The following is a 25,275-nucleotide window of genomic DNA, read 5'->3' as shown; positions in this document are numbered from 1 at the left end:
CGAATAAGCCAAGCATCGCTTCGCATACATTGTCGTTTGCGTTGGATCTTCATTGTTAATCCAGTAGTTTCGAAATGGTCGGTTGTAAGTTTCGTTTGGCACATATTTGAAGAATCAAGCTAATTTACGGCACATACCGTCAAGCTTCCGAATACCTTCGCACGCGAATACGGTGTGAATATAAAATGTCAGATTTCTTTCCAGCATTCATGGTTGTCTAGGCTTCAAGGGGCACGAATATGACGCATCAAATTCTACCTTTAATCTGACTCATATTTCTCAAAAGAATTTATTACAAATAATTTTTTTCGTCATCATCCTTATCATCAAAAGTTTACACCAACACATGTCAGCCTAACAACTTTTTATCTTATCTCGCGCATTTAATAAAATAACAAAACTCATACACCTGTAATTTGGTGCCAAAATAGATAAGATAACAAGCACTAAACTTTCCACATTCTATATTCACATCAATTTTATTCGTGTTTATTCCAAAATACAGTTCACATACATAGTTTGTGCTCTGCTTTGTGACAAATTTTTAAGGTGTGACTTTTAAAAAAAAAAGTTAATTTAGTTAAATTACAAAAAAGAATTCTTTTAGATTTAAAGCATCCTACAGACGGGATCAAAAAGAGGATTTGTTTGAATTTTGTTGAGTGCAAAAGCCAATAAAACAGAAAAGAAGATGAAACTTTGGAAGAATAAAGCATTTTATTTCGCAATCTTATTGGGTAAGTTTTGGAGAAGATGGAATTTCATGGAAGTTGGCATTTGGATCAGTGGTGGGCAACCTACGTGCCGCGGCACATCTTGTTGTTAATTCTCTACTTAAATCAGACACGAAATAAGTTTCATGGAATATCCCACTAGTGTGCCGCGGCACACAGGTTGTCCACCACTGGTTTAGTCATCCTCAAGGGCTAAGCACGAGTTTTTGGAATTGCTGAAGATCTCAACGAATTCTTAGAAATTTTATTTTTAATGAATTTTCCTGATAATTTTAATTATCGCTTCAATGGATATGCTTCACGAATATACTTAGGCGTGGACATTGTTTCTTGGTATTTACGTTTAATTACTTCTTGTATAGAATGAAAAGAAAATGTTTGTTCTGTTGACTAAGAGGGAACACGATTGAGTTATTAGAAATTCTACTGTTTCTACTATTTTTGATAGTCATCAGTACCTACAGAGTGAAAAGTGGTAAAAATAAGAAGGTTTTAGAAATTTTCGCAATTGCTTAGAATTTCAATGTATAATGACAATATTGACTTAGCCTAAAACTGATAAAATGTCCCAAGCAAACGAAAACATTTACGTTCAAATTTAGAAACAAATGTAAACTTCAATGACATTTTTGGATGATTAAAAGCTCTTAATGATTAATGATTTAATTCATTAAATTGTTGGCAATTATAAGTGTTAGTGTTCTGTTTGAAAAAAGTCTTACCGGAGGCTTGGCATGGTTTGTGTTGTAACTATTAGGAAGGCATGTATAGTTCAAATGGATTTCATGACTACTTTTGCCTAATAACTTTCACTCTAGGTAAACTAACCCAAATGACATTCGGTACAGAGAAGGCGAATAATCAAGCCTGAACTCGAATTATACCGAGTCAGGTCTCAGTCCAGAGCCAAATCAGCTTGATACTGAATTTTTCGTCAAATTTACGAACTAAGTCTAACTAAACCTAAATGGCTCAAGTCTGTCTATCTATTTCAATTAGAGTTACACCATCCATGAAACAGATTTTTGATCGACTAACTGATTCGCGCTATTCAGGAAACTCGAAATTCATGAATTTGTAGGATCTTCAAATCATAAGAAATTACGCAGAACTCTTACACTTCACGCACACATCCACCATCTGAACTACACATTTAAAGAGATAAGGAAATGATATATTTTACAATAAACCATCATCGACCTAGCATAAACAGTTTGAATGTAGTCTATTATCATTTCTTATTTTGCTCGATGACTAATGCTCACATATCCATAAATGTCTACAAATATTCGACTATTAATTAATTTTATTTGAAGTTAAAAAGCATTAAATTGGCAAAGAATTTTCTTAAGATAATTAGCACAAAAATGAATCAAGTCTGTTGATTTAGCTGAAAAAAAAGTATAAGCATGCTATTCTATTCATAAAATCTTTCATTTTTAAATCCAAGGTTAACAGTAAATAGAATTCCAAGAACTGCAAAATATTTCTGAAATTTATTTTCGTTTGAATTATAAATAAATTTGAATTTTTCTACTGAAATCGTACCCGAGTGGCATAAATGAAGAAGGCTCTGCTTGGTAGCATTGAAGGCTATGCCAGTTTGCCTTGGGTCGTCGTTGTTAGTCCAGTCCTGTTATCATTCTGTTGCTTTCTTTGTACATATTCAGAAATGTAAATCTTACAATTCCTGTCCTGATTGAAGGCTGCCACCCTTCAGGCAGGAGGTTTTAAATCTATCATTTTAAGTACAAATCCCAACACAGGATTTGGTCGCCAACGGTGCATTTAGTGGTAAAAAGGAATACCACGAGAAGCTATACAATTCACATTAGGTCAACTTTGGAGTCAGACGTCGACTTCCCGCTATTCCCCCAACTTTGAAGGCAGCTTCCATTTAGTGTTAATTAAAAAGACTTAGCGGAGCATTTAGCGGACTCCATAGCAGAGTCTTCTCCATTTGTATCGCTCGGGATACAACATCAAGAATCACTTTTGAACTTCCATTTTTCATGTATAAAATTGCAATAATAATTCTTTTTATTCCTTATTCTAAATTTAGTTCTTCTCAGCTTGTGTGCTGATGAGACAGAAGCAAGAAGAAAAGTTTTGCGAGGTCGTCGCACAATGACACGATCAAACCGTAAGTAACAAAAAAAAAATTGAAATTTTATCAGTAAATGTCTACAAACAATTTATTCTTATTTTTAGGCGCACTTCCAATTCCAGCGTGGGCAATCATCTTAATCGTTGCATTGTGTAATCTACTTATTGGTGGAATTCTATATGCTGTAATGAAAAAAGTTATTGTTGATGTTCCGACAGAGAATGTAAACAGCTACACGCGGACAAGCATGGAAGAGGAGGCATAAAACAGGAACAAAGTTTTTAATATTCCTAACGAAAAAAAATTGTCATTCCATTTAGAGTTTAAGGATTTCTACTGCTGCTATGTATAATTCATTAATATTACGATATAATCCATGAATAAATTTAATTTAATCTTACGATAGTAAATATTTATGTTTGATATGGCTGGGATTAAGATGTACTTGAGGCAGTGGTGGACAACCTTTTTGTTCTCGCGGCACATCTTGGTGGTGTCCTTGGAACAAAATTATAAGTAGCATGTAATTAATGGCATTTCTGAAAAATGTTCCGCAGCACACAGGTTGCCCACCACTGACTTAAGACTGAAGACAAGTTGCTGATTTATTTATAAATTTTTCAAGGTTTTGATCCAGTTTAGTACTTGAAAATCTGAAACATAGCAACAATTTATTGATGATTTATTCCAGATTTTAATTAGTTCCTGCATTAAAATTGATCCTTAATTGGCAATATTGATAAATATTTTAAAACAACCTCATTAAAGCTCAGCACATAAGCTGTCATTCCATCACAAACTTTTGCAATTTAAATATTAACATTTTTTATCGTTGTTTGTTATTATTTTATGTATGTATGGCATATCCACTCATCAATGTTATCCGATAGGATAAACTTTATATCATAAAATATTGTAGCGATAAAAGTTTTTTAATTTTTGCTGCTTCTCGGGCAGTTCTGTAGCAATTTTTTTTTTCATTCGAGGCAAATTTTATTATGTTTATTGCTGTTGCATAATTCTTCGAGTCTTGGGAGAACTAAAAGCCGAAGGAAACATTTTAAATCAAACTGTTGAGGGGAATAAAATTGAAATTCAAATATTGATTCTGGAAAACAAGGTGTGGTAACCTGTGGATGAATTTTCAATTAGTTCATGCTTTAATACAGTATTGCCCAAATTGTTTTGCATCAAGGTACACCTTGGTGGTTAACCATGACAGAAACTACGCACGGCAAGAAAGTCATGGCATTTTCAATATATTTTAGTGCCACTTAGTTTAGCAATACTGCTATTACTTATTTACTTCCTTGGTTGTGGAAGACGAGGGCCCATTGCCGTGCGTAGGGAATGTCTTAAGACAGCTCTAACCAGTTCGGGATAAAGCTAGAGCAATACTGCTCTAACAGTCTTAAATGTTCTATTTTAGAAAACTTTGTTTCATTTTTTATGTGCAGCAATAAGAATCAAGTCATTCAGATGTCGATTGTAAGTCGGCCTAATTTGCTAGCCATACTTTTCAATTGTGATTCATGGCCTTCCAAAAATGTCGCCTAAACCATGTGTATATAAGTAACATGTGTATGCTCACAAAAATAATTATGCTCAAATGTATTGATTGAGTATACTCATGTAAACTCTTATTTAGACGAGGATGCTCATTGTTGGTTAGGGAAACTGACTCCACCGCTGGCTTCCACTAGCCAATTTCAAATGCCAAGAGCGCAATACTATCTCTTTCGACAGCCAAACCAAGTTAATGTGACTAAAAAACAAACGGAAAGGCACTTACAATCGGATTAGACTTTCCTAAGAAAAGAACTCGGGTTGTTCACTTAGTAGACCGTTCCAATACAATTCAGCTACCACTGCTAATTCACTACCTTCTGAATATATCTGAATACCCTATTAAAATATCCATTAATCCTGTCCACATAATCTCCACTCACATCCCACATAACCATAATGCAGCTAATATTTCTATAATAAATGTTTCATCCCCAGCGATCAACATTTCAATATACAGCAATAAAACCATCCATTGAAAATTGATTAATATCAATAAACTTTTTAATTTATCATCCTGAGTCATTGCATCAAGCTTATTATTGCCACCACAAGCAATATTTTTTTCCCCATCACTTTAATATCTCACGTCGAAGATTATCAATAAAGAAAGAGTCGTGTTCATCTTAAGTGCATTTTGAAGGAATGGATATAAAAAAAAAATTACATCATTTTAAAATGAGAAATTGCTTTTAAATTGACTATTTGTATTTACATGCCTTCTTTATTTTCATTAGACGGAAAAATTATTCCAAGAACAACTAATTTGAACCTATAATTGATTGATTCACTTAAGTATTATCCTTGTACTGTTTTCTTACTCCATTTCTTTTGGCTTTAGTTTTTATGTTTTGTTCTGGTGTGTGCCAATAGGAATTACTTTGTATTGTTTGTATCTGTAGTTTTCGTACCCAAACTAGTTTTGTTATCAGAATTGTTTGTGGATTGTAATAATGCTTTAGATAGACCAATTTACGACATAGATAAATACAAATTGTCTCTGGCACTCAGGAATGATTCTATTCGATTTTGTTGTAAGTCCATTGTATAAAGCCGCAATTCCGACTATATATTACAGATGTTTTGGAATTTTAAAACGGTTCTTTTGATTTTGAACCGGTATATTGTCAGCAACATGGTGTTCTAAGAGAATATTCGTTAGATGTGAAAACGGATAATTTTAATATACTTAATTACTTACTTCCTTGGCTGGGGCGCAGTTCTATCTGATTTCTATATGCTTTGTGATAAAGTCAATAAACATTTTGAAGTAACCTAGGCTCCACATCGGAGCATGGTTCAAGCATGTAAGTATTAATGTAATTAAGTTTACTACAAAATAGTGATAAATCATTCAATATAGACAGAATCTCATCTACTCTCATCTAATCTCATCTTATTGACTTATTTAGTTAGAAAAAAACACAATTTTTAAGAAGCCCCTCCACAACCTCCGTACACTCGTCAAGATCACTATTATTCGAGCAGTACAAACCCGCAGACCCTTGTCCACACTAGAAAGTGATTATAATACAGTAACTTGAATGAATTCATATTGAATTGAGGAGATTCTAAGATTTATTTGAGAAGTCTAATGCTCTAGTCCTGTGATGAACAGCATTTGTGAAGCAAAAAATCTCAGGTGTGTCGCGGGTCTTTTTCCAAAACTCCATAAAGCCGATTTTCTGTAAGTTCTCAAAATTAAAAGAAAAAGCTCAGGAAAAAGCTAAAACTCACATCTACTGCTATTTAGAATTTTTTTCGCAAGAAAATTACTGACCTGCATTAGTCTAAGCTACACCCTCTGACGTATTACTGCCTACGACAATATAAAGCAGTGATAGACAACCTGTGTGCCGCGGCACACTAGTGTTAAGCCATTATTGGAAATTTCATGAACTGCAGTCGTGTATGTTTTTTGTCGTGACTCACCATTAAGATGTGCCGTGGAACAAAAAAAGGTTGACAGCCACTGATATAAAATCTAGAAAAAATAATCTACATTTAATTATACATATAATTCCTTAAAACAGCATAAAATTCTAAAACAAAACTTTCAATCGCACAAAGTTTAAATCTCCATAAAGCCCACCTATTTCCAATATAAGAACCATTGGCTCTCCATGAAATCTTATAAATGTAAAACTTCTTGTTGTGATTGTACTGTATTCAATAATATCGTATTTCTTCTGAATAATTCATTTGTAGTCAATGATAAAAACAATAACATTAATGCTTAATGAGTTTTGGATCTTTTCCTTCTTTCACTTAATGCCTTTAGTGATAGAAGCTTGTTACGGGTAGAAAGTAAGAAGAATAACAACGAAACTTTTTTGTAAAAGTATCTCGAAGTATCGACACTAATGAATACAACATGTGATTTAGACAGTACGAATGTAATTTTTTTGATTTTTTTTTTTTTGTTCAGACTTAAATAATTGATGGCAATAAATGAGAAGTTATGTAGAAAATTAAATATTAAATGGCATTGACAATGATGTTATATTTAAGTCAATTTAAGTCTTTAATCAATATCATTTTTCATTCCGATATTTACAAATGCGGAGGCATTAAATAATATTTGAAGTGGCTTTTTCGGTTCTTAATTTTTCATTGATACAATACCCGAACAAATTGTGTATTTTATTGAAAGGCAAATCTTCGCGTTCATTTGTTATCACATAAATGGCATAAAACATTAAGCAATAGTACACACTTGAGAAACTTTACTATGGATATATGATTTTTTTGTAAAACTGTTTTTCGCTAATAGCATAAGTTATTAAATTTTTAGTTTTATTGATCTATTCAATGAGTAAAATGATGTGATATTTATGTGCTTTATAGAGATTAAGTTATTGAGAGATGTAATGGCTTGAGGGGTTTTGAGCGCTATAACGCTTTTTAAATAAAATTTTACTTTATTGACTATAGAATTATGTCTATAATGGAAAATGGATGAACCAGAATTTAAAAAGAAAAAACTTTTAGTTGTTCAGATCTTTGAGATCCAGAGCTGCGGCTAGAGCGATTCGCGGATTATTATTGTTTAACATGAGAGGGTGCACCAGTCCACTACACTCAATAGACCTAAAGTTCATGGTGGGATCAGAACCACTCCTTTGATGACGCTATTAGCAGCTTATTGTCTCTAGCCTAAACGGGGCTGTGAGCAGCGTTTTCAACACATATGACTCAAAAAGGACACTTGAAAATTTCCTATTCCGAGTCTCGAACCCATGATTGCTGGCTCGGTACTGCAATAACTATATACCAAAGTACTAAACCATTCCGCCACCGAGCCACCTCGACTCACCAGAAATATGAAAAGGTAAATGCAAAGTTCACAAAAAATATAATCGTGTCTTTTTCATTGCTTCACTGAACTATAACACTATAAACTGGATTATTAGGATTTGACAAACTTTTTCTATCGCAGCACATTAAACCAATTACGAAAGTATGTTGAATAAACACTGATGCAGTAATGTATAAACTGTATGCCGCGGAACATTTGTATGGCAATAAAGTTTTCTCTAAATACCATGAACCGCAAATTGTTTGATGCTGTCGATAGATTTAGTAATGCAGTTGGCATCGGTAATTGGCAAGCGGTTGCTAGCGATAGAGCCAGATTCAGAAGCAAACTAAGGGAGGCAATGGATCAGAATTGGTACAGATCCACCAAAGAAAATAAGTAAGTATTTTATTCGCGATTTCAGTTAAAGTCCAGATCACTTTCGGATAGACAAAAAAAGGTCCAAAAGGATCCAGGTAACTTCCAGACCTACAAAACGAGATCCACGATGATCCAGGTCACTTCTAGATCCAAGAATTTTTGATAATCCTAACCTAGAATCTAGGAGCAGATTTTTTTGGAAGACAAATACTGCACAGAGTCATTTCGAATCATTAACTTGATAATCTAAGAAAATCAGAAGTCGAATTGAACCTAACAGTCTATGCTCATGAGATAGCCATGATTTTTCAATCAAAATAATTAAGCATGATCCATTTTATTAATAAACGTATGATCATAGACGTCATCTGTTCGTGTAGTCGATTGGACTCGACTCAAACCTAGTCGACTTCGAGTCGATTCGATTCATTTAGGTCGACTTGACTCAACTCGAGCTGTCTTCATTTTCTCCGATATCTCAGAAACAAATTCCATGTGCTTTTTGTTTACTCAAACTCAGTGTTTTCAAACCTTGATAATCTGAGAATTTAAATAACAAAATATGCTCCAGTCAATTAACATAAATCTGACAAATCAAGACCACAAAATCTACAATCTAGAAAATAAGCTACGAAAAATATGTAACCATATTTTACGCTCATTATAAAAGATTATTTTACACACAACATAAAAGATTTTCATTTCTCAATCGTTTTTCCAAATATCGGATGTTTTAAATTGCTCTGAATAGAACTTTCGAAATTCTATAGTCTGGATGCAAGACGAAAACTTTTAAAAAACTTACACATATGGAATCAGCAAAAAAAAGGCTTATCTTTGCTGTACAAACGTGTTGGCACGTGTACGTGAATTCACTGTATGTAGTTCAAAAGCTTCTTAAATTTGTTTCCATGTTTTGTATTTCAAGATGACTGAACAATTTTTAAAGATGTTGCCATGTAGTTATTTCCTTTTATTTGTAGAATATTGAACTGAATTTTTTGGCTCATCTTTTCGTAATAAAAATGGATAAAAATTTAAAAATACTTACCGACTTTAAAGCAGCACACGAACGAGATAGTCTGAAACTTTTACGTCTTTAAATTGAAACATGAGATATGATATCATGCACAGAAGAGCTAGTATTAAAATGAAAAATGTATTAAAAGAGCACATAATTTTCCACTGCATTGTGAGCTGGACAAAAAGCATCATTAAATATTCAGTTCGTGATTATTGTCTCTTTCCTTTTCCTTATGTCTTTCTCTCTAATGCCGTATCAGTGTAATTGAATTTCCGTCGCTTTCCTTCTTTCTTTTTCGGTTTGCTGGCCATTTACCATTTACAACATCCGTATGATTTATCTTGCGTCTTACCACATGTAGAACTTTCCAACGATTAATTTGCGGGTGCCTCTTAGTGGTCAGTAAATTTTGGTTGCACTCTAATCTTTACTATAATTTATATTAATAAACGTCTGTTTTTACTCTATGTTCACCTTCCATCCTATCCAACTGAACATTGGTTGTATCCATTGATTTATGGCAATTCTCATGCAGGACAAGCAAATTTGTCCGAAATTCTTATAAATTTTTGAACGTCAGATTTGTGACATACTTAACACTTTATTTCTGTTAATAAATACAGTAAATTGTAATTTACGCGCGAAATAGAGTCCAAATGGCCTGTCCTTCATCTGTTTGTGTTTTTCAACTCAATATTCACATAATAATCTCTTCCACAAACCACCCATAAATCGCAGACACTTGAGAGAATTGAAGATTTCAAGTGTATACGCTTGTTACTTACGCGAATAGCACGAAAGCATACATATGATCAAAAGAGTATCCACTTTATTTGAATATTTCATTTGAATTGATTTAGAAAATTGTTCAGCTTCTGATTATTACCCCTCTTTTTTTTAACTGCTTACCGTCTGATATTAAATAACAATTTAGTTAGCCACTCAGCGAGAAAAACACAAACAAAATAAAAATTCTTTCAGGAGGAAAATTTGACTTTAGTTTTGTGAAGCACATCGTCGTGACTGGATCTGAAATTATTTTTGGTAAATCCTGGCTGAATTTTTTTTTTTTTTTTTTGTGATTTTAAATTTGTTGAATTTGGTGATTGTGATTTTTGAGTGGATTCAAATTTTGGGAATATGCAGCTGTGTGCTACATTGTGTTTGCACCTAGCTAGTGTCACATTTGTCTCATGAATTATGCAGCGGAATATTTGGGGATTGAAAGAATTTTGAAGTTGCAAGGAATTACGAATTTTATTGCAAATTTTATAAAATAAATTGAAAATAAATCAGTCCGAAGCTGACTCAAGATTAATGTGGAGTCAAGTCGACTTGAGCCGATTTTTCCATTTGAAATCGGAGTCCAATTCGAGCTTTGGTTCAAATAATTAGGCAAGAACCAAATTGCTTTCAATCTTAAGTTTGGCCCCATTTGACACAAGATCAAAAATGGATCACTTACTTCACATGTAATTTAGACTAATTGTAATCACTGGCCTCCCTTAGATGGCGCCTAAGTCCAGTCTCTATCGCTGACTTCCGTCAATTACTGCTAATTACTTACTTACTTACTTACTTATTTCACTGGTCATACAGATCAATTGCGATCCATGACCTCTCCTAGATGTCTTCCAACGACATACTTGATTATTTCGCTGGTCGTATAGATCAATGGCGATCCATTACCTCCCTTGAGCGTCTTCTAAAGCTGGCTCTATCGCTGACTTGTGACTGTCAATTGCCAAAACCAAATACAATATTGTCTCAATCAACAAACCTCCTTCTAAAAGTTCTTTAGTCGTCAAAATGAATGCAACTTCTGCAGCTCTTCTAATAATATCTATGTCCCGCCCATCGAAGCCTGTTAACTTTACTAGTCTTATGACACAATCCTCTATGAAACGGATTGCTTACCCTCGATTTCACATTTCAATTAAAAGTCATTCATTTATTCCTCGACACAAATTATACAACAGACTGTAGCTGCAAATAAAGATTAAGCAATTAGCACTATCTACTGCACTACAAGTTATTATACTCTGTGTCTTATTGACTATTTATAGCTATTAATATACTTGCGATAAATTCTTCAAAAAGAATCATTATAAAAAAATTTTAGCACCATCTATAAAGATAAGATTACTTCCATAAGTCTTCTTTTTTCTGATCATTTACTTTGTTAGTTTCATTAAGTTTAGCTGCAAATTAAAGATTTTCAAGTGTAAATATCCAGACACTCTAATTTTTTTGCAAATTCATTCAATCTCATTCGATGCGTGCATTAGTGACTTTTAATTAAGAGAACATTTCGAGATTATTAAATTGTTCTGGTTGGAGATTTTTGATTCCCATTCGTGCCAAAATTGTGTGACCGTTCACAAATGACATCCATTTAGCTTTTTGATACCCAACCTTATATCAAATGGTGTTGCTATTGAGTGGCATCTTGCAAAAAATATAGGACGTCACTAGTGAACGACCCAACCATGTGTTGTGCAATAAAATCTGAGTAAATTTCAGTAACAGTCAAGAGTCCATCTCTAATCACAAAACTCATTGAGTTTGATGTTGTCGGTCGATTTCCATTTTCTGATAAATAAATGAAGAAAATTTTTGTGTTTTTCTCTTCAATCTCTTCATGCTTACAGAACCATAACACTCGAGAAAATTGAAAGTGAAAAATCTGCATCATGCAGCAGAATACGGGTATATCTGGATATGTTCTTCTGTTAACCATTCAATTTGTGTTTATCGTAATTTTTGCAATCTATACGGATTACGATACTGATTTACGACCTAAAGATGGAGCACAATCGGAACCAGGCTTTATTATACCGAAATACGGACGTAAGAAAATGATTGAATTGTTGTATCACGTGCTGTTATGTTTGAATTTTATTTTATTTCTATTTTCATGCCTTCATCCTCAACCGGATAATAAAAATCAATAGATTTTCAAGATATTCATGTAATGATTTTTATTGGTTTTGGTTTCCTGATGACCTTCCTCAAACGTTATGGCTACAGTGCAACAGGATTAAATTTATTCGTAGCTGCTCTCTGTGTTCAATGGGCTATACTGATGCGAGGCTTTTACGAAATGGAACATGGAACAATCAAGTAATTTTCAACATTTCTGAATTGTGCAGGAACAAAAAAAAATTTCAATTTTTCATTTTTTTTAATCAGATTATCGCTTACAAATCTTATTGGGGCTGATATTGCTGCCGCAAGTGTTCTTATCAGTATGGGTGCATTGCTGGGACGTATTTCTCCCATTCAATTGTTAGTTATGGGATTAATTGAAATTATACTTTTTGCATCTAATGAATATTTACAAATTGAACTTATGAAGGTACGGATGATATTGAGAAATTCCAATTTCAGACACAAGAATTTAATAACAATTTTATTATTTAGATTACTGATGTAGGTGGATCAATAACAGTACATGCTTTCGGAGCATATTTCGGTTTAGCTGCCAGTTTTATTCTTAGACCATCAAAAGAAAATGCTAAAGCCGGAGAGCTTGAAGGCGCTTCCTACACATCTGACATATTTGCTATGGTCGGTTCAGTATTTTTGTGGATTTTCTGGCCTAGCTTTAATTCAGCATTAGTTGATGGTCCAGAACAAGAACGTGCTATTTTAAATACATACTTATCATTAGCTGCATGTACAGTCACTGCAATCATTGTCTCCGCATTGGTCAGTAAGGACAATAAATTAGATATGGTTCACGTACAAAATTCAACATTAGCCGGAGGTGTAGCAGGTCAGTATCGTGTTTTGTTGCCATATGAGATTTTAGAGGCAAATGACATTTTTGTGGGCATATCCATTCACACCCTTAATTAAATTTAAAATTTGCGGTTAATTTATTTATTTGTTAATCAATTCAGAGGCTCACCAAACAAGCAACAAAAAATATGTATTTTTTTGGTGATGTGAATTAAATTATTGACACAAATCATACACAGCATGCAAATATTTCTTATATTTCACGTAGACGAAATTGAGCTATGACGCACGACTTCCAATTATCAAGTCTTTGCTACATTGTGCATTTGGTTATGACTAATATGTTGAAAAAATAAACAACAAAGATGTCTATATTTATGTTGTTGACAAAAAAAAAGAAGGCACATGTAAAGAAGCACTTGGTTATTGCCATGTGCTGTTAATCAACAAAAAACGAAAATTAAAGACTTTAAGCTTTCTCTTTTACTAAAAGGAAATTTTTTTAATTGTTGCAGTTGGATCTGTTGTTAATTTATTGATTCATCCTTGCGGAGCTTTAATCATTGGAACTTTCGCTGGTGCCCTTTCTGTCATTGGATATCGCTACTTTACCGTGAGTATAAATTTTTAAACACAATTCCTTTTCTCGCTTGCTTTTTGCAATCTGTTACTATAAATTCTCATTGTTCTTTACTTGATTTATTTATTTAACAGCCTAAAATGTTGGAAAAAATGAGACTTGCAGGTAGGTTCAAAAGAATATTTATTGTCTTTTTGTATGAAACGTATTCATGTCTGGGTAGAGAAAAAGGAACTGTAGACAACATTTTGCAATGGGGTTGATAGCTTATGAATGAAGGTTTCCTATGCCGAGACAAAGACCAAGCCCTACCGAGTTATGAGGCAAATCTTGATCTGCAACATTATTTTAAAGTACTAAGAATGAGGCATATTGTTAGAAACTGGCCTAAAAGACACAGTACTTATAAAATAGTTTCACTAGTTCGAGTTGAACAACTTTACATGATGTCCAATTAATAACTTGGCCTACAGTCGACTAATGACATTTTTTTTTCGGAATGTTCTTTAAAGTTTGCCGGCGTGACTCAAGCGTGAATTCAAATTAGGTTAAATTCGGCAAACGCTAGAATCATTCCAGTCTTGGGGTACTGTTATTCGCCCTTTTACGCTGTGTATTTTTCAAGTGAGCCATCTTATACAGAACTCGAGCGGTAAGAGAAATTTTATGTCATTCTGTCGTTTTGCCGTCAATATGGCTACGTGGCACTTCACTTGCGACTAAGCTATATCACTCGTGAAATTGGAATTTGTAAATTTAATATTTATTTAGTACTGATGCTAAAAATATAACGAATGTGTCAAAGAGTGGATATTAGACAGGCCTGTTTAGTCATATTCTCTTATATGACATAAAGCTTCTCGATACCGAGATCAAAACTTTTCGTTCTCGATAAAATTCGAGATCATAACTTTGGTAAATTCCCTTATAGTCTGGGTTCCGTGTCTCAGTTTCGAGAATTCGTCGACAAACTCTTACATCTTCCTCTAGGATGTAACACAAGTAGATAACTTCAGGTCCTCCTTTAAAGCTATCCTACTCAACCAATATTCCCCCTGTATTTCTTCCATTCAAATGGAAATAAATTTTGATATTTAAATACAATAATGAAAGGGATTTTCATATAATCGTTGGAACGTGTACACATGCATGCTTGCATATGAATATTGAAACCATTTTCATTTAATTCCTTTACTGTTTTTTTTTACTATCATTTTATTTAGATACATGCGGTGTTCACAACTTACACGGTATGCCTGCAGTCGCTTCAGCATTTTTCTCAGCCATTTTTGCATATTTTGCTACAAAAGATGCTTACGGTGATTCCCTATACACCATCTTTCCGGGAATGAAGAATTCAACGATGTTGGAGGATGAACACGAGATGATAATTGGGGTAAGGAAATCTTTTTCCTTTTTTTAACAGAAAATGAGATTTTTTTGTGCTAAATATTTAATTTGGCACAATTATTCCATGGCAATCAGATAATTTCTTATCACATTAAGTAACACGAGCCAAAAAAAAAAATTTTTTTTTCTTTCATTACTTATAAAATGGAAACAATCTTTAGGGTTTTGGAAGATCTTCTGAAAAACAAGCTGCTTTTCAACTTCTTGCTATTCTCGTTACCGTCACTATAGCCATTGTTGGTGGATTGTTCACAGGTAAGAAAATAGGCATGCTTTAAAGATAACATAAAATGAGATTTCACCTTCTCTCCATCCACTTTTATTCATGTAGATATATTTTTTCAGACTAAAAGCTTCTCATTCTTTTTAACTTTCAATTCTCTTTTCTATTCTTTTTCTTATTCCAACATCTCTCTTTACATTTTGGTCTTCTTCTTTAACCAACTGTCCCTTTTTTTTATCTCAAATGTAACTTCTTTGGTTTCATTCTTTTTTCTTGTAAAAACTACGTATGTATGCTTTCCATATCATTACCATAAAACATTGCGTAATAAAGGCATTATTATGAAAACAAAATATTTCGGTGGGCAACTGGCACCGAGAAAAATGTTTCGAGATGATCTCTGGTGGAATGCAGAACCGGAAATTGAAAATATCATTGAAGTTAAACCCAATCCAATGGTTATAAAGGCCGAACAGATCTTTAGAGACGCATTGAAAAAGTAAATTGAATGTTTGTGGAAATTAGGTAGATATGTTGATTAGGATGAATGGTATTGATATTGTATGTGCGCACATTTAGAATACAATTTATTGGCGGATTGTTAGGAAAGCAAATGTGGAGAATTTATATTACACCCTTATGTCCACTTTATGTTGTTTAAACATAGAATCCTTTTTTCATGTTCATTCACTTTCGACTGATGATAATTTAGAGGATGGGAAATTAAGTTTCTACAATTTCGTATTTGGGTTTTGGTCATTAATGATGTTGCTCGAATAGCATAAATCGATTAGTCGATTAGAAATGGCTCCAAGTCGAAGTAACTATGACTTTTTGGCGGATTCGGCTTAAATCCGGCATCATGATAAGTGTGACTGTGACTAGGTGAAGAATTCGACTAGAGTCCGGCATCATGCTTGACGTGACTCTGGGTGGGTGTCAGATTCGACTTGAATGCTCGGCGTGACTTTCTCTAGATAAGGAATTCAACCTAAATCCGGCATCATGCTCAATGTGCTGCAATACGATGCTGGATAAGTGGAAAATTCGATTCTAATACGGCATTATGTTCGACATGACTCTGACTGGGTGGCGGATTGGGCTTATATTCGACATCATGCTCAGTACGACTCTAATTAAGTGACGGATTCGGCTAGAATACGGCATCATGCTAGACGTTACTCTGACTAGTTGCCTGACTCGGTTAAATCCGTCACCATGCCACAGTCACGCCGTATATGTGATAGATAATAGATTTTTGCTATTCGGGTTAATTTGAAAATTGAATTGTTCGACTACTCCACTCTATCTTCACTAGTCCTACACAACTGCAAATCCAACATCATTTATGAACGACTCAAAAATTGCAGAACTCGACCTTTCCATCCTTTCATTCATAATTTAAATCCACAAATAATTAATTCAATTTTTAATAAATTTTTTTGTATGCTCGCCGTAACAGGATTCGTACTAAAAAGTCCAACGTTCAGACCTTTACAAACGCACGAGCTACATAAAGATGACATTTATTGGGAAACGCCGGATGGTCATGAGTACAATCGTGATGAACATTTGCAATAAATATCATGTTAAAGCATACATCAGTGACAGTCGAGTTTAAAATAACAGACAAAAAAAAAATAATATTTTTTCAAGCTTGATTCTATTTTCGGTTCCTATCATATCGGGTGCGAAAATGGAAATGCAAATTGAGATGTAAATCAGATACTTAAATATTTATCATTTTACTTAACAAATGTGTTTCAATTTGTATGTATTGAATATTTTTTGTGACTTAATTCTTTTCTGTTGTACAACTAACTTTATGCGATAAATCTTTTATAGCATACAATGATGTTTTTTTTTTTGTGTTTAATGTACAATAAATTTTGAATTCTAAAAATTCACTTTTTTACTGTATTGTTACAAATATGACCTGATTTTTATATCCTTTTACTCGTGTATGATGTATTTTTCCTTTTTAAATCATAAGAATAAAAATGAAATTCCACAAAAAAAAATATGTACACATGCTTAGTACATAAGTGCTTCTGAAAGCATAAAGCATGTTCAACTGATTTTTATTTTATTTTCTACAATCATACACAATCAAGTTAAGAAATCATTTTTAGATGTACGACTTTTATCGAGTTTGTTCTTTGTGGAGATATGCAGATGTAGAGACGTATTCAAATCCATATTTATCATAATTTAGGTCTGGAATGTTCTATTCTGTTGACATGTGTCCTGGGATTAGATTAGATACAATAATAAGGGAATTTTTGGGCTAATTACCTTATAACTTATGGCTGCGTAGGGAACATTCGGATATTATGTAGTACTAGGAATAGCTAAGCACAGTCATGATGACGAATCAAAATTTGGATTTCGTAGCAAAAGCGCAAGTCCCCTCCTCCAACGCCTAATTGTTATGTGAATTCAAAACGTTCCTTTATAGCTTTATAGTCAGATCCTAAGCAATCTACCCGAATAGCATTCTGTCTTTTCCAGAGAGCCGATGCGTGTCAAAATTAATCAAAGACACGAAGTTACATTGATGGAACCGTGACATTGGATTTCTTCCCGTTTTAAAGCGAAACATGCTGTTTACCACATTGCTCTGCTTGGATCAAAGATAGTATTTTTGAAGCAGTCTAACAGTCACGGTTTGAGCCTAAGATACAATATAAATAATAGGTCTACATTGTATGGTACAGTAGATTGGAGAGTTTGAAGTCTACTCAAATTTAAAACAGAGTCGAGTCGACTTTAGTCCAGTTTTTCATACAAAATCCTAGTTATTTTCGAGTTCTGGACTGTAGTGTCACCAGATCATCAAACTTGGAATTTCCGTCATAATAATCAAATAAATTGTAACTGTTACTCTGCAATCGACTTAATATGAAGCACTAACTACTGACACACATCAGAAATATTTGTAAAATTCATTGATTTATAAAACTTCAAACCAAACCGCCCACAAATTGATATACCTTTTGAAAAATTCGCTAAACATTGAATGGAACATGTGTATCTTATATATTCTTGTATGTAAAAAAATATTTTATTTGAAACCCTTGTGAATACTAAGCTGCTTATCGATTACGACTTTGTGGTCGTCCACATTTAATGTGTCATTGAAGAAATAATATTTTCGTTATTTATTTTCTTGTGCTAAAAATCTGAAATTTGATATTTTTTGCCTTCTTTATTTTTATTTTCTGCTGATTCCATTTTTTACATGAAGCACTCTTATTTATACAATACATGATATATTTACGCAAAACAGAGGAAAAGGAAAATCGTATTATAATTTTCCTTTCATTCATATTTTGTGGTTTTTTTGGTTAAATCATATCCAATAATTGGATTCAGGAAGGTAAGTTCAAAGAGTTTTCAATGACCTGGAAAGGTAAATATTTTAAAAAAAAAATACTTGGAACTGCTTGGAACATTTGATATTCATAATAAATATCCAAATTGATTCATGGTTTTAGTGGTAGAAACATGTGATTAATTGCATGTAGTATATCCAACAAAAATGTTCCAGATGTTACTTTTCATACGGTAAGTTCAATGAACTTTTACAGAACTTTTATTTTGTTTTAGCCAATATTATGATATTCATTCATTTTTATGTTGAAACATTATGCCTAATGATCTTAGGAGATTCTTTAAAATACAACTCGGGTAGCATAATTGGGGCAAACATGTATGATGCCGAAACTAAAAAAACACACTCTTTATATCCTTCGTTTACGAATTAATGACTGAATTCAAGGAGTGCTTTCCTACAAGAAAATGAGCATACTCAGTTATGTAAATCAGCCTAATTTTCATGATCATGCTCCTTGTCTGTTCGGGTATCCTGGGATGGTGGGAGCGATCCCTCTATATTTGGACAAAAATCCTCGATTTACTATTGTTTTTCTAAATTTTCGAATTCCTGACTAAATTCAAAAGTCAGAGCGTAGAGTCTGCTGGCATAGATTTTAAACCTAAAAATCAAACGTTAAAGCTGTGCTGAACAACCGGTGCACCATGACAAACTTCTGTACCGAGAACAATCTCAGGTTTGCCATGGGCTGAGTTAAGCCATGGAATCAAAAAGATTGGCATTGCAATAAATCAGAGTTGTCCAATCTTTGTGTCGTCCAGATTTTTTGAAAATACCATGAATCGCATGTCCTGAGTGATTTCGGCTTTTGCTTACCACCAAGGTCTGTCATGGCACAAACAGTTTGAACCACTCTGCCTCAAATGATTCTTCATGTTCACAAATGCATCTTGACTTAATTTTCAAAATTAAACCTTTCCTAGCTCTTCTCTTCAAAATCATCATAGCATCATCAGCATCAGTATCTGATAATTTCAATAAACATCTTATGAAAATGGATTTATACCTGAAGTTGTTATTGAATTGAACGGTAGAGTGTCTATAAAACTGGATTATTTTTACTCTTCAAATGTTTTGTCGATGACTTGTTATTTTTGAAGAACTGCATGTAAGAATCAATTAGATTTTGAATTGTTAAACACGTTGAGATGAAAACATTGAGTTAAAGCATTGCCAATAATCCACTTGTTGTTTGCACTTGTTGCACAACTTAAGTTGTTAGATGCGATCCAGCAATAAGGCAGTCTATAGAATTTACAGTATAGAAAGGATTTGTATAACGTTCAAATCCAGACAAAATCAAAGATAGAGCTAGACTAGCTTAGTTTGTATAAATTTATTTGCTTAGCATTTATGACAAGCCTGATTGAATATCACATAAAAAGTCCAATCGATGGTCATCGCATACAAATATCATCTTACTTATGAATCTCATCCCTAATATGAAATATGATAATGTTGGACAAATATTAAATAAACACACATCCCTAGCATGCATACAGCATGTCTTATTTCTTTTATGATTCTTGAATAAACACATTAAACTTGAATCTGCAAACGTTTTTATTTTCTTATCAATAAATCCATAAATAAATTAAAGAATATGAAGAAAGTGAAGAGAAATCGATTTATCATCAATTTGAATATTTTTTGGTTCTGTTTCTTTTTGTTTACTCATGACGAACCAACAACAACGCCCTCATCAATTGGAATTTTATTGGAATTTGTTATTGGGAACATCCACTCACGATGAATGATGGGATAAAAAATGCTTTCACTATTAAGTACATCAATAATATCATCAAGGATTTTTACATCTTCGAGATCCTCAAGAAGCTTTCTCGTCTCAGCTAATAAACGACTCACTGTGGCATCTAAAGACTGTAATGAGATGAGAATAATAACATAATTGAGATAGGGATGTTAAGGAATAACATAATTGCAATGAAAATTGTGTTATTGGCAATATCATTAAATTATGATGCAATGACTATATTATGAATTTATGTCTGGCATGCCTATGTAAGCTATAATTAGGATAAGAATAAAAATTAAGATCTTTAGCTACGCTTAAAGAATTACTAATGAGATTAAGGCCAAGGGGAAAGAACTTATAAGATTCACCTACATTTAGCTGCAATTATCCACTTTTCATTAGTTCTTTCCCCTTGAGAAATTACTACTCATACTATATTTCATTCGCTAAATCTCCCAGACTCTCTTTGTCATTCCCAACCTTTTTCTGTCATTCTTAGTTGTTTCCTGTCAGTTTAAGTCGTTTCTTGCCAATTCCAGTCCTTAACAGTCGCTCTTAGTCGTTCTCTGTCATTTTCTGACGTTCCATGTCTTTCTCTGACATTCGCTTTCGTTTCCTGTTATCATTTGTCATTCCTAGTCATTTCCTGTTATTTCTAGCTGTTCTAAAATTAAAAGACTGTGAAAATGTCAGTGTTCTCTTGATTCATTAATGAAACATAAGATCTTGTTGAATGTAGTTTGATAATATTAGTATAGACTAATTATTCAGGAACATCTGAATGGCTTATTTATTCTCAATGACAATGCTTCATTTTTTGCAATTCCATTGCTAGATCAACCCTCCTACATCCTGCTTGACCCACTAGATCTTCATAAAACTCATTCTTAGTCATGATACAATAATAGCCCCCTAAAAAGCAAAGGGCATGCTTTCATAAGACACTAGTCTCACTAGAGTACCTAAAAGCGGTCCTTTTGTCTGTTAGAGAGTTGTAACAGACAAAGATCATGCTCCCGAGAGCTTGCTCATCTTAAGTATACTAAATTAACATGTTCGTGAGCTTAACTCTGACCCTACTCTTGAGAACAGGATATTTACATGCTAGGGTAGTTAAATTTCGAACTGTTTTGAACTTGAAAATCGCTATTAAAGCCCAACTTCTTAAAGTCTCTCCACTTTCCCCCCCCCCATTTGACCTCTTTAATATGAACTCAAAGATTATTCTCTTACGAACGCAATTTTGCATTCAAAGTCATGCAGACAAAATTCCTAAATCTTCTACAATCATCCTCTTTAAGTCTCCACAAATGAGCATCCAACAGCACATACAGTGATTTCCAAAAAAATGAAAGAAAAGAAGATATAAAGACCAGCAATGATTAAACGATTTCGCTATCTCATATTTTCCTTCTCTCCCCTCTTGTTCCTTACTACACAATCTGATGAATCCCTTAGAATGACTGATGAAATTTTGACGTGATACTTTGTAGCATAAATCCGTGATGAATGAAAAAGGATAAGGTTTTATGTTCATGTGTACACATATTACAAAAAATAAAAATCTGTGGACACATTCATGCATGTTAAAGTAAGAGTAGCCTTAATGGAATTTATGAATATAAAAGGTTAGAGGTGAGACATTTTGTGATTTACAAATCACTTTTGGTAGTGCTACAAAACGGTTATGTAATTACGAATGCCTTATGTAAGGTAAGTTTTTTGTTGAATTGGTTCACATCCATGTGTCTTTAAAGATTTATGAAATAAAAAGTATAAAGGAAATAGAAATGAAAGGAAAATGCGGAAAAAAGGTCAGATTGCTAAGGTACTTAAGATTGAAATTCATTCCATTCTTAACGACCGTAGTACAAGACAGTTTATATGTAAAATAACAACCGTTAAGACCTGTGATACTATATCGCACCATGCTCAAAAAAAAATAAAAATATCCAAACGTGAATAACCTTTTGGCATTAAAATGAGATTTTACATTGGCGATAAATGTAGCGTTATTCGCCAATAATAGGATTAAAAATAATTTATTGTTTGTTATAAAGGAGCTCTTGAAATTGAATATTAAGCTTACGCCAAGGTTTGTAGATATGTATGAATGGAACTTTTTATGCTGCACTGAATTCGGAACGAAATGAGTTTTTTTGCCCCCATTTAAAATTTTTCACCATAAAATTTTATTCCAAATGATTGACATGAAAGTAAAATTTTTGATGTTAAAAGCTTTTAAAAAAAGTTGGATCTCTCTGATGTTGAGATAGTGTGATGAAAATATCATAGCTTGATAGATGAATTTTATCTCATTTATTGCGTAAATTTCATTAAAGAATAAAAATTGGGATTTTTTTAAAATATATTCATGGTGTGCTGACTGAAATTTGCAATCGTGACGATTGTTAATTGGAAAAAAAGTTTGAGGATTGCATGCTGACACACACAAACTGTTTCAAGCTGTTCAGGTCATTGAGATTTACAGATTATTTGAGGCTTATGGAAATTTAATGAATGTTAATTTATAAGCCCATCATTATGAAATCAAGGCTTACGTACAGGTTGCAGTACAATGTTGCATTCGAACTAAGGATGTCGGCAAGTGAATCGAGATCAAAACGTTGGAACGTTGGAACGTCAATGAACGACTGGCCGATTCTCTCGGTCGCCGACATCGGCCATCACAACTCTGGATGACGGAAATGAACCGAGATCAAGACTTTCCGAAATCGATCTCGAGAAATCAGAACACCCATTAAATGCTTCATAGGGTACACACTTCGGAAGAAAGAAACAAGATAAAATGTCAATTCTGGGACAGAAACATAAGTTTGCTTGGATGGAAACCACAAGGGAAATGGCGAGTAGCTCCAAAAGCTACTTGGCGCAGAGCAGTGATGACAGAATGTAAGTTCAACGTGCGAACAGAGAATTCATACAAGCAAGGTGACAGAGCCAGCATCAGAGTCAGATGGAAAGCCTTTTGTTGTAACCTAAGCTACTCATAGGAACACTGATGCAGTAAGTAAGTAAGTAATAAATGGTTCTTGAGTCTTCAAAATCAGTTCCTTGTATTTTAAATACCGGAAAATTATGTTTGAAAATTTTTGCTGGTTCCGATTTCTACGATGATGGTAAGGTACGATTCGGCACTGTACAGTACGGTAAAGGTACATTAATGGTTCACCTGGTATGACAAAGTCATAAACCTTTCCAGCACAAATCGTACTAAAAACAGACACTAAATTATTATATCAAAGCAATGATGCTTCAGTCACTTCAGCTTAACTATCATAAAATTGTAGATTCCTTAAGCAACTAAAAGGGACATGCACAACACATTCACAAATTTAGAACTTTCGAAAGCTTAATAACTTCAAAAATACATAATATTAAGCTATCAAATCATCAGTTTATTGCTCAAAATTTAGCTGCCAATCATAAATCTACTGGCACACCATAGCTATTTACAAGCTGATTCAAAATTACTTACCAATATATCAGCATGAACTTCAATGCTCTTATAAATGAGAGATGAAACACTCGAATCTAGTTTATGAATTTCATCAATTTTCTTCGAAATGCCATCAAACTCTGGCGTCCTTCTCATATGTTCACTAGATTTGTCAAACTTTGGCACTTGAAGGAAATTGCTATTACATTCTCGACTCGTGTCTGGCTGTTCATCATCATTATTATGAGATGGTAAGTCATTACGCATCAAATTGTAATAATTTGATCGATTATCCTTATTTAAACTACTAAAACTATTACGTCGAGTTTCATTCAGGTATTCAATATAATCCGTAGCATTTTTCATCTCTCCTAACCATATTGTATTATATATCGGTGCCTGATTAAATGATTTCGTATTTGTAATTGCACCGCCTGCAATAAAATTGTGGTTTTGTCGTCGATGAATTTTACAACAACAACATTTGCTATCATCATATTGGATAACATCTTGAAATGACTTATTTAAATAAATTTCACTATTATTTTGTGCTATTTCCTCAAAGAGCGACTTGTAGTTTTTTAAATCACTTTCAATCGAATCCATAATTTAATTTGTATATTTCTTCCTTTATGTAAACACACCACAGGTATATTTTTCCTTTTTTTTCGCATTCAAAAAGCCCTTTTTTTACAGCACAACATGAAGTCTCGCACAAAGCATTTAAATTGAGAAAGTTTGCGAACGATGAGGGGCAAAATACGGAGAGCGAAAATTGTTATGAATCGTACAGCGTTATATTTGCCCAATAAATTTCCTCTTTCCCGTACATTATTCAAAGTGGCACTATCAAAACTGTATTACAGTCAGTAAATCACTTAATTAAGTCGAAACATGTTCATGATTTCCAGTAATTAGACGTGGCCAGTTTTTCATTCTCTCTCACTCACTTTCTCTCTCTTTCTCTCTCACTTTTGTTGTGTTATTAATTTAGTTTTTTTTTTTCAACCGGACTAACAACGGTACGGTGAACTTTAATAAGTTAACAGTTAGCACCTTTACTAAACGAGCTTCAATGCGAGACTGGAAAGAGAGAATATTTTTATAATATTTATTGACGGCACCTAAACTTCAACAATGTGTACATAAAACTCTTGACAGTAATAGTACAAAACACAACTACGACTCGCCTAGTTATGCGGGGCTTCTTTGAATTATCAAATTACAAGCACGTTTGCATTAATTTTATTTCTTTTTTTTTTTTTTGTTTCGTTCTAGTTCTTCTTCTTTTAAGAGATAGAAGTTATGAGCAGCAAACTGTTTTATGGTTTGCTTACTAGTTATTATGCACACATAAATCACTGCTGGCAAATTTCGATGGAAGACTGGATTGTTAATTTTGTTTTAAATGGTGTAAAAGCTTTTGGTTGTTAATGAGAAAAGGATGATGAGCAGGGTTGTGAATTTGGAAGATTCAGGGAATTTTTTTAAGCAATTTGGGTGCTGTTTATTTTGAGAAGTATGATTTAAGATGTGTACATCTATTTCAAATGTCTATTAAATTAAAAGTTTTAGGAAAGAAGAGAAGCAAGGAC

The 25,275-nt window shown here is 33.4% G+C and overlaps 3 protein-coding genes across 3 annotated transcripts; 2 read left to right on the top strand and 1 right to left on the bottom strand.

The window, feature by feature from the left end:
• Window positions 1-461: 461 nt before the first annotated feature.
• hoka lies at window positions 462-3,251 on the top strand. Its single transcript, XM_070642948.1, has 4 exons — window positions 462-549; window positions 608-737; window positions 2,797-2,877; window positions 2,946-3,251. Exons 2-4 carry the CDS (start codon window positions 692-694, stop codon window positions 3,104-3,106), a joined length of 288 nt encoding a protein of 95 aa, XP_070499049.1. The 5' UTR covers window positions 462-549; window positions 608-691; the 3' UTR covers window positions 3,107-3,251.
• Window positions 3,252-10,023: 6,772 nt separating this feature from the next.
• On the top strand, window positions 10,024-17,131 carry Rh50 (Rhesus blood group-associated glycoprotein Rh50). Its single transcript, XM_070643314.1, has 10 exons — window positions 10,024-10,154; window positions 11,762-11,960; window positions 12,065-12,233; window positions 12,303-12,468; window positions 12,534-12,888; window positions 13,370-13,467; window positions 13,569-13,599; window positions 14,658-14,830; window positions 15,006-15,099; window positions 16,530-17,131. Exons 2-10 carry the CDS (start codon window positions 11,804-11,806, stop codon window positions 16,646-16,648), a joined length of 1,362 nt encoding a protein of 453 aa, XP_070499415.1. The 5' UTR covers window positions 10,024-10,154; window positions 11,762-11,803; the 3' UTR covers window positions 16,649-17,131.
• Window positions 17,132-20,023: 2,892 nt separating this feature from the next.
• On the bottom strand, window positions 20,024-24,728 carry LOC139093198 (uncharacterized). Its single transcript, XM_070643835.1, has 2 exons — window positions 23,720-24,728; window positions 20,024-20,345 (listed from the first exon to the last, which is right to left on the bottom strand). Exons 1-2 carry the CDS (start codon window positions 24,284-24,286, stop codon window positions 20,139-20,141), a joined length of 774 nt encoding a protein of 257 aa, XP_070499936.1. The 5' UTR covers window positions 24,287-24,728; the 3' UTR covers window positions 20,024-20,138.
• Between the last annotated feature and the right edge of the window lie 547 nt (window positions 24,729-25,275).

Source organism: Chironomus tepperi, unplaced genomic scaffold (assembly GCF_022539635.2).
Source record: "Chironomus tepperi strain 1889 unplaced genomic scaffold, CSIRO-AGI_Ctep_v1 contig_16, whole genome shotgun sequence".
In the NCBI taxonomy this organism is placed as follows: domain Eukaryota; kingdom Metazoa; phylum Arthropoda; class Insecta; order Diptera; family Chironomidae; genus Chironomus; species Chironomus tepperi.
This window is presented reverse-complemented; position numbering and strand designations above follow the sequence as displayed.

Coding starts and splice junctions, on each gene's coding strand:
- hoka (XM_070642948.1), top strand. CDS start 692: ATGAAACTTTGGAAGAATAAAGCATTTTATTTCGCAATCTTATTGG. Junction 738..2,796: donor TTATTTCGCAATCTTATTGG/GTAAGTTTTGGA, acceptor TTCTAAATTTAG/TTCTTCTCAGCTTGTGTGCT. Junction 2,878..2,945: donor CACAATGACACGATCAAACC/GTAAGTAACAAA, acceptor TCTTATTTTTAG/GCGCACTTCCAATTCCAGCG.
- Rh50 (XM_070643314.1), top strand. CDS start 11,804: ATGCAGCAGAATACGGGTATATCTGGATATGTTCTTCTGTTAACCATT. Junction 12,234..12,302: donor ATGGAACATGGAACAATCAA/GTAATTTTCAAC, acceptor TTTTTTAATCAG/ATTATCGCTTACAAATCTTA. Junction 12,469..12,533: donor TACAAATTGAACTTATGAAG/GTACGGATGATA, acceptor TTTATTATTTAG/ATTACTGATGTAGGTGGATC.
- LOC139093198 (XM_070643835.1), bottom strand. CDS start 24,286: ATGGATTCGATTGAAAGTGATTTAAAAAACTACAAGTCGCTCTTTGAG. Junction 20,346..23,719: donor AAGTTCATGCTGATATATTG/GTAAGTAATTTT, acceptor ATCTCATTACAG/TCTTTAGATGCCACAGTGAG.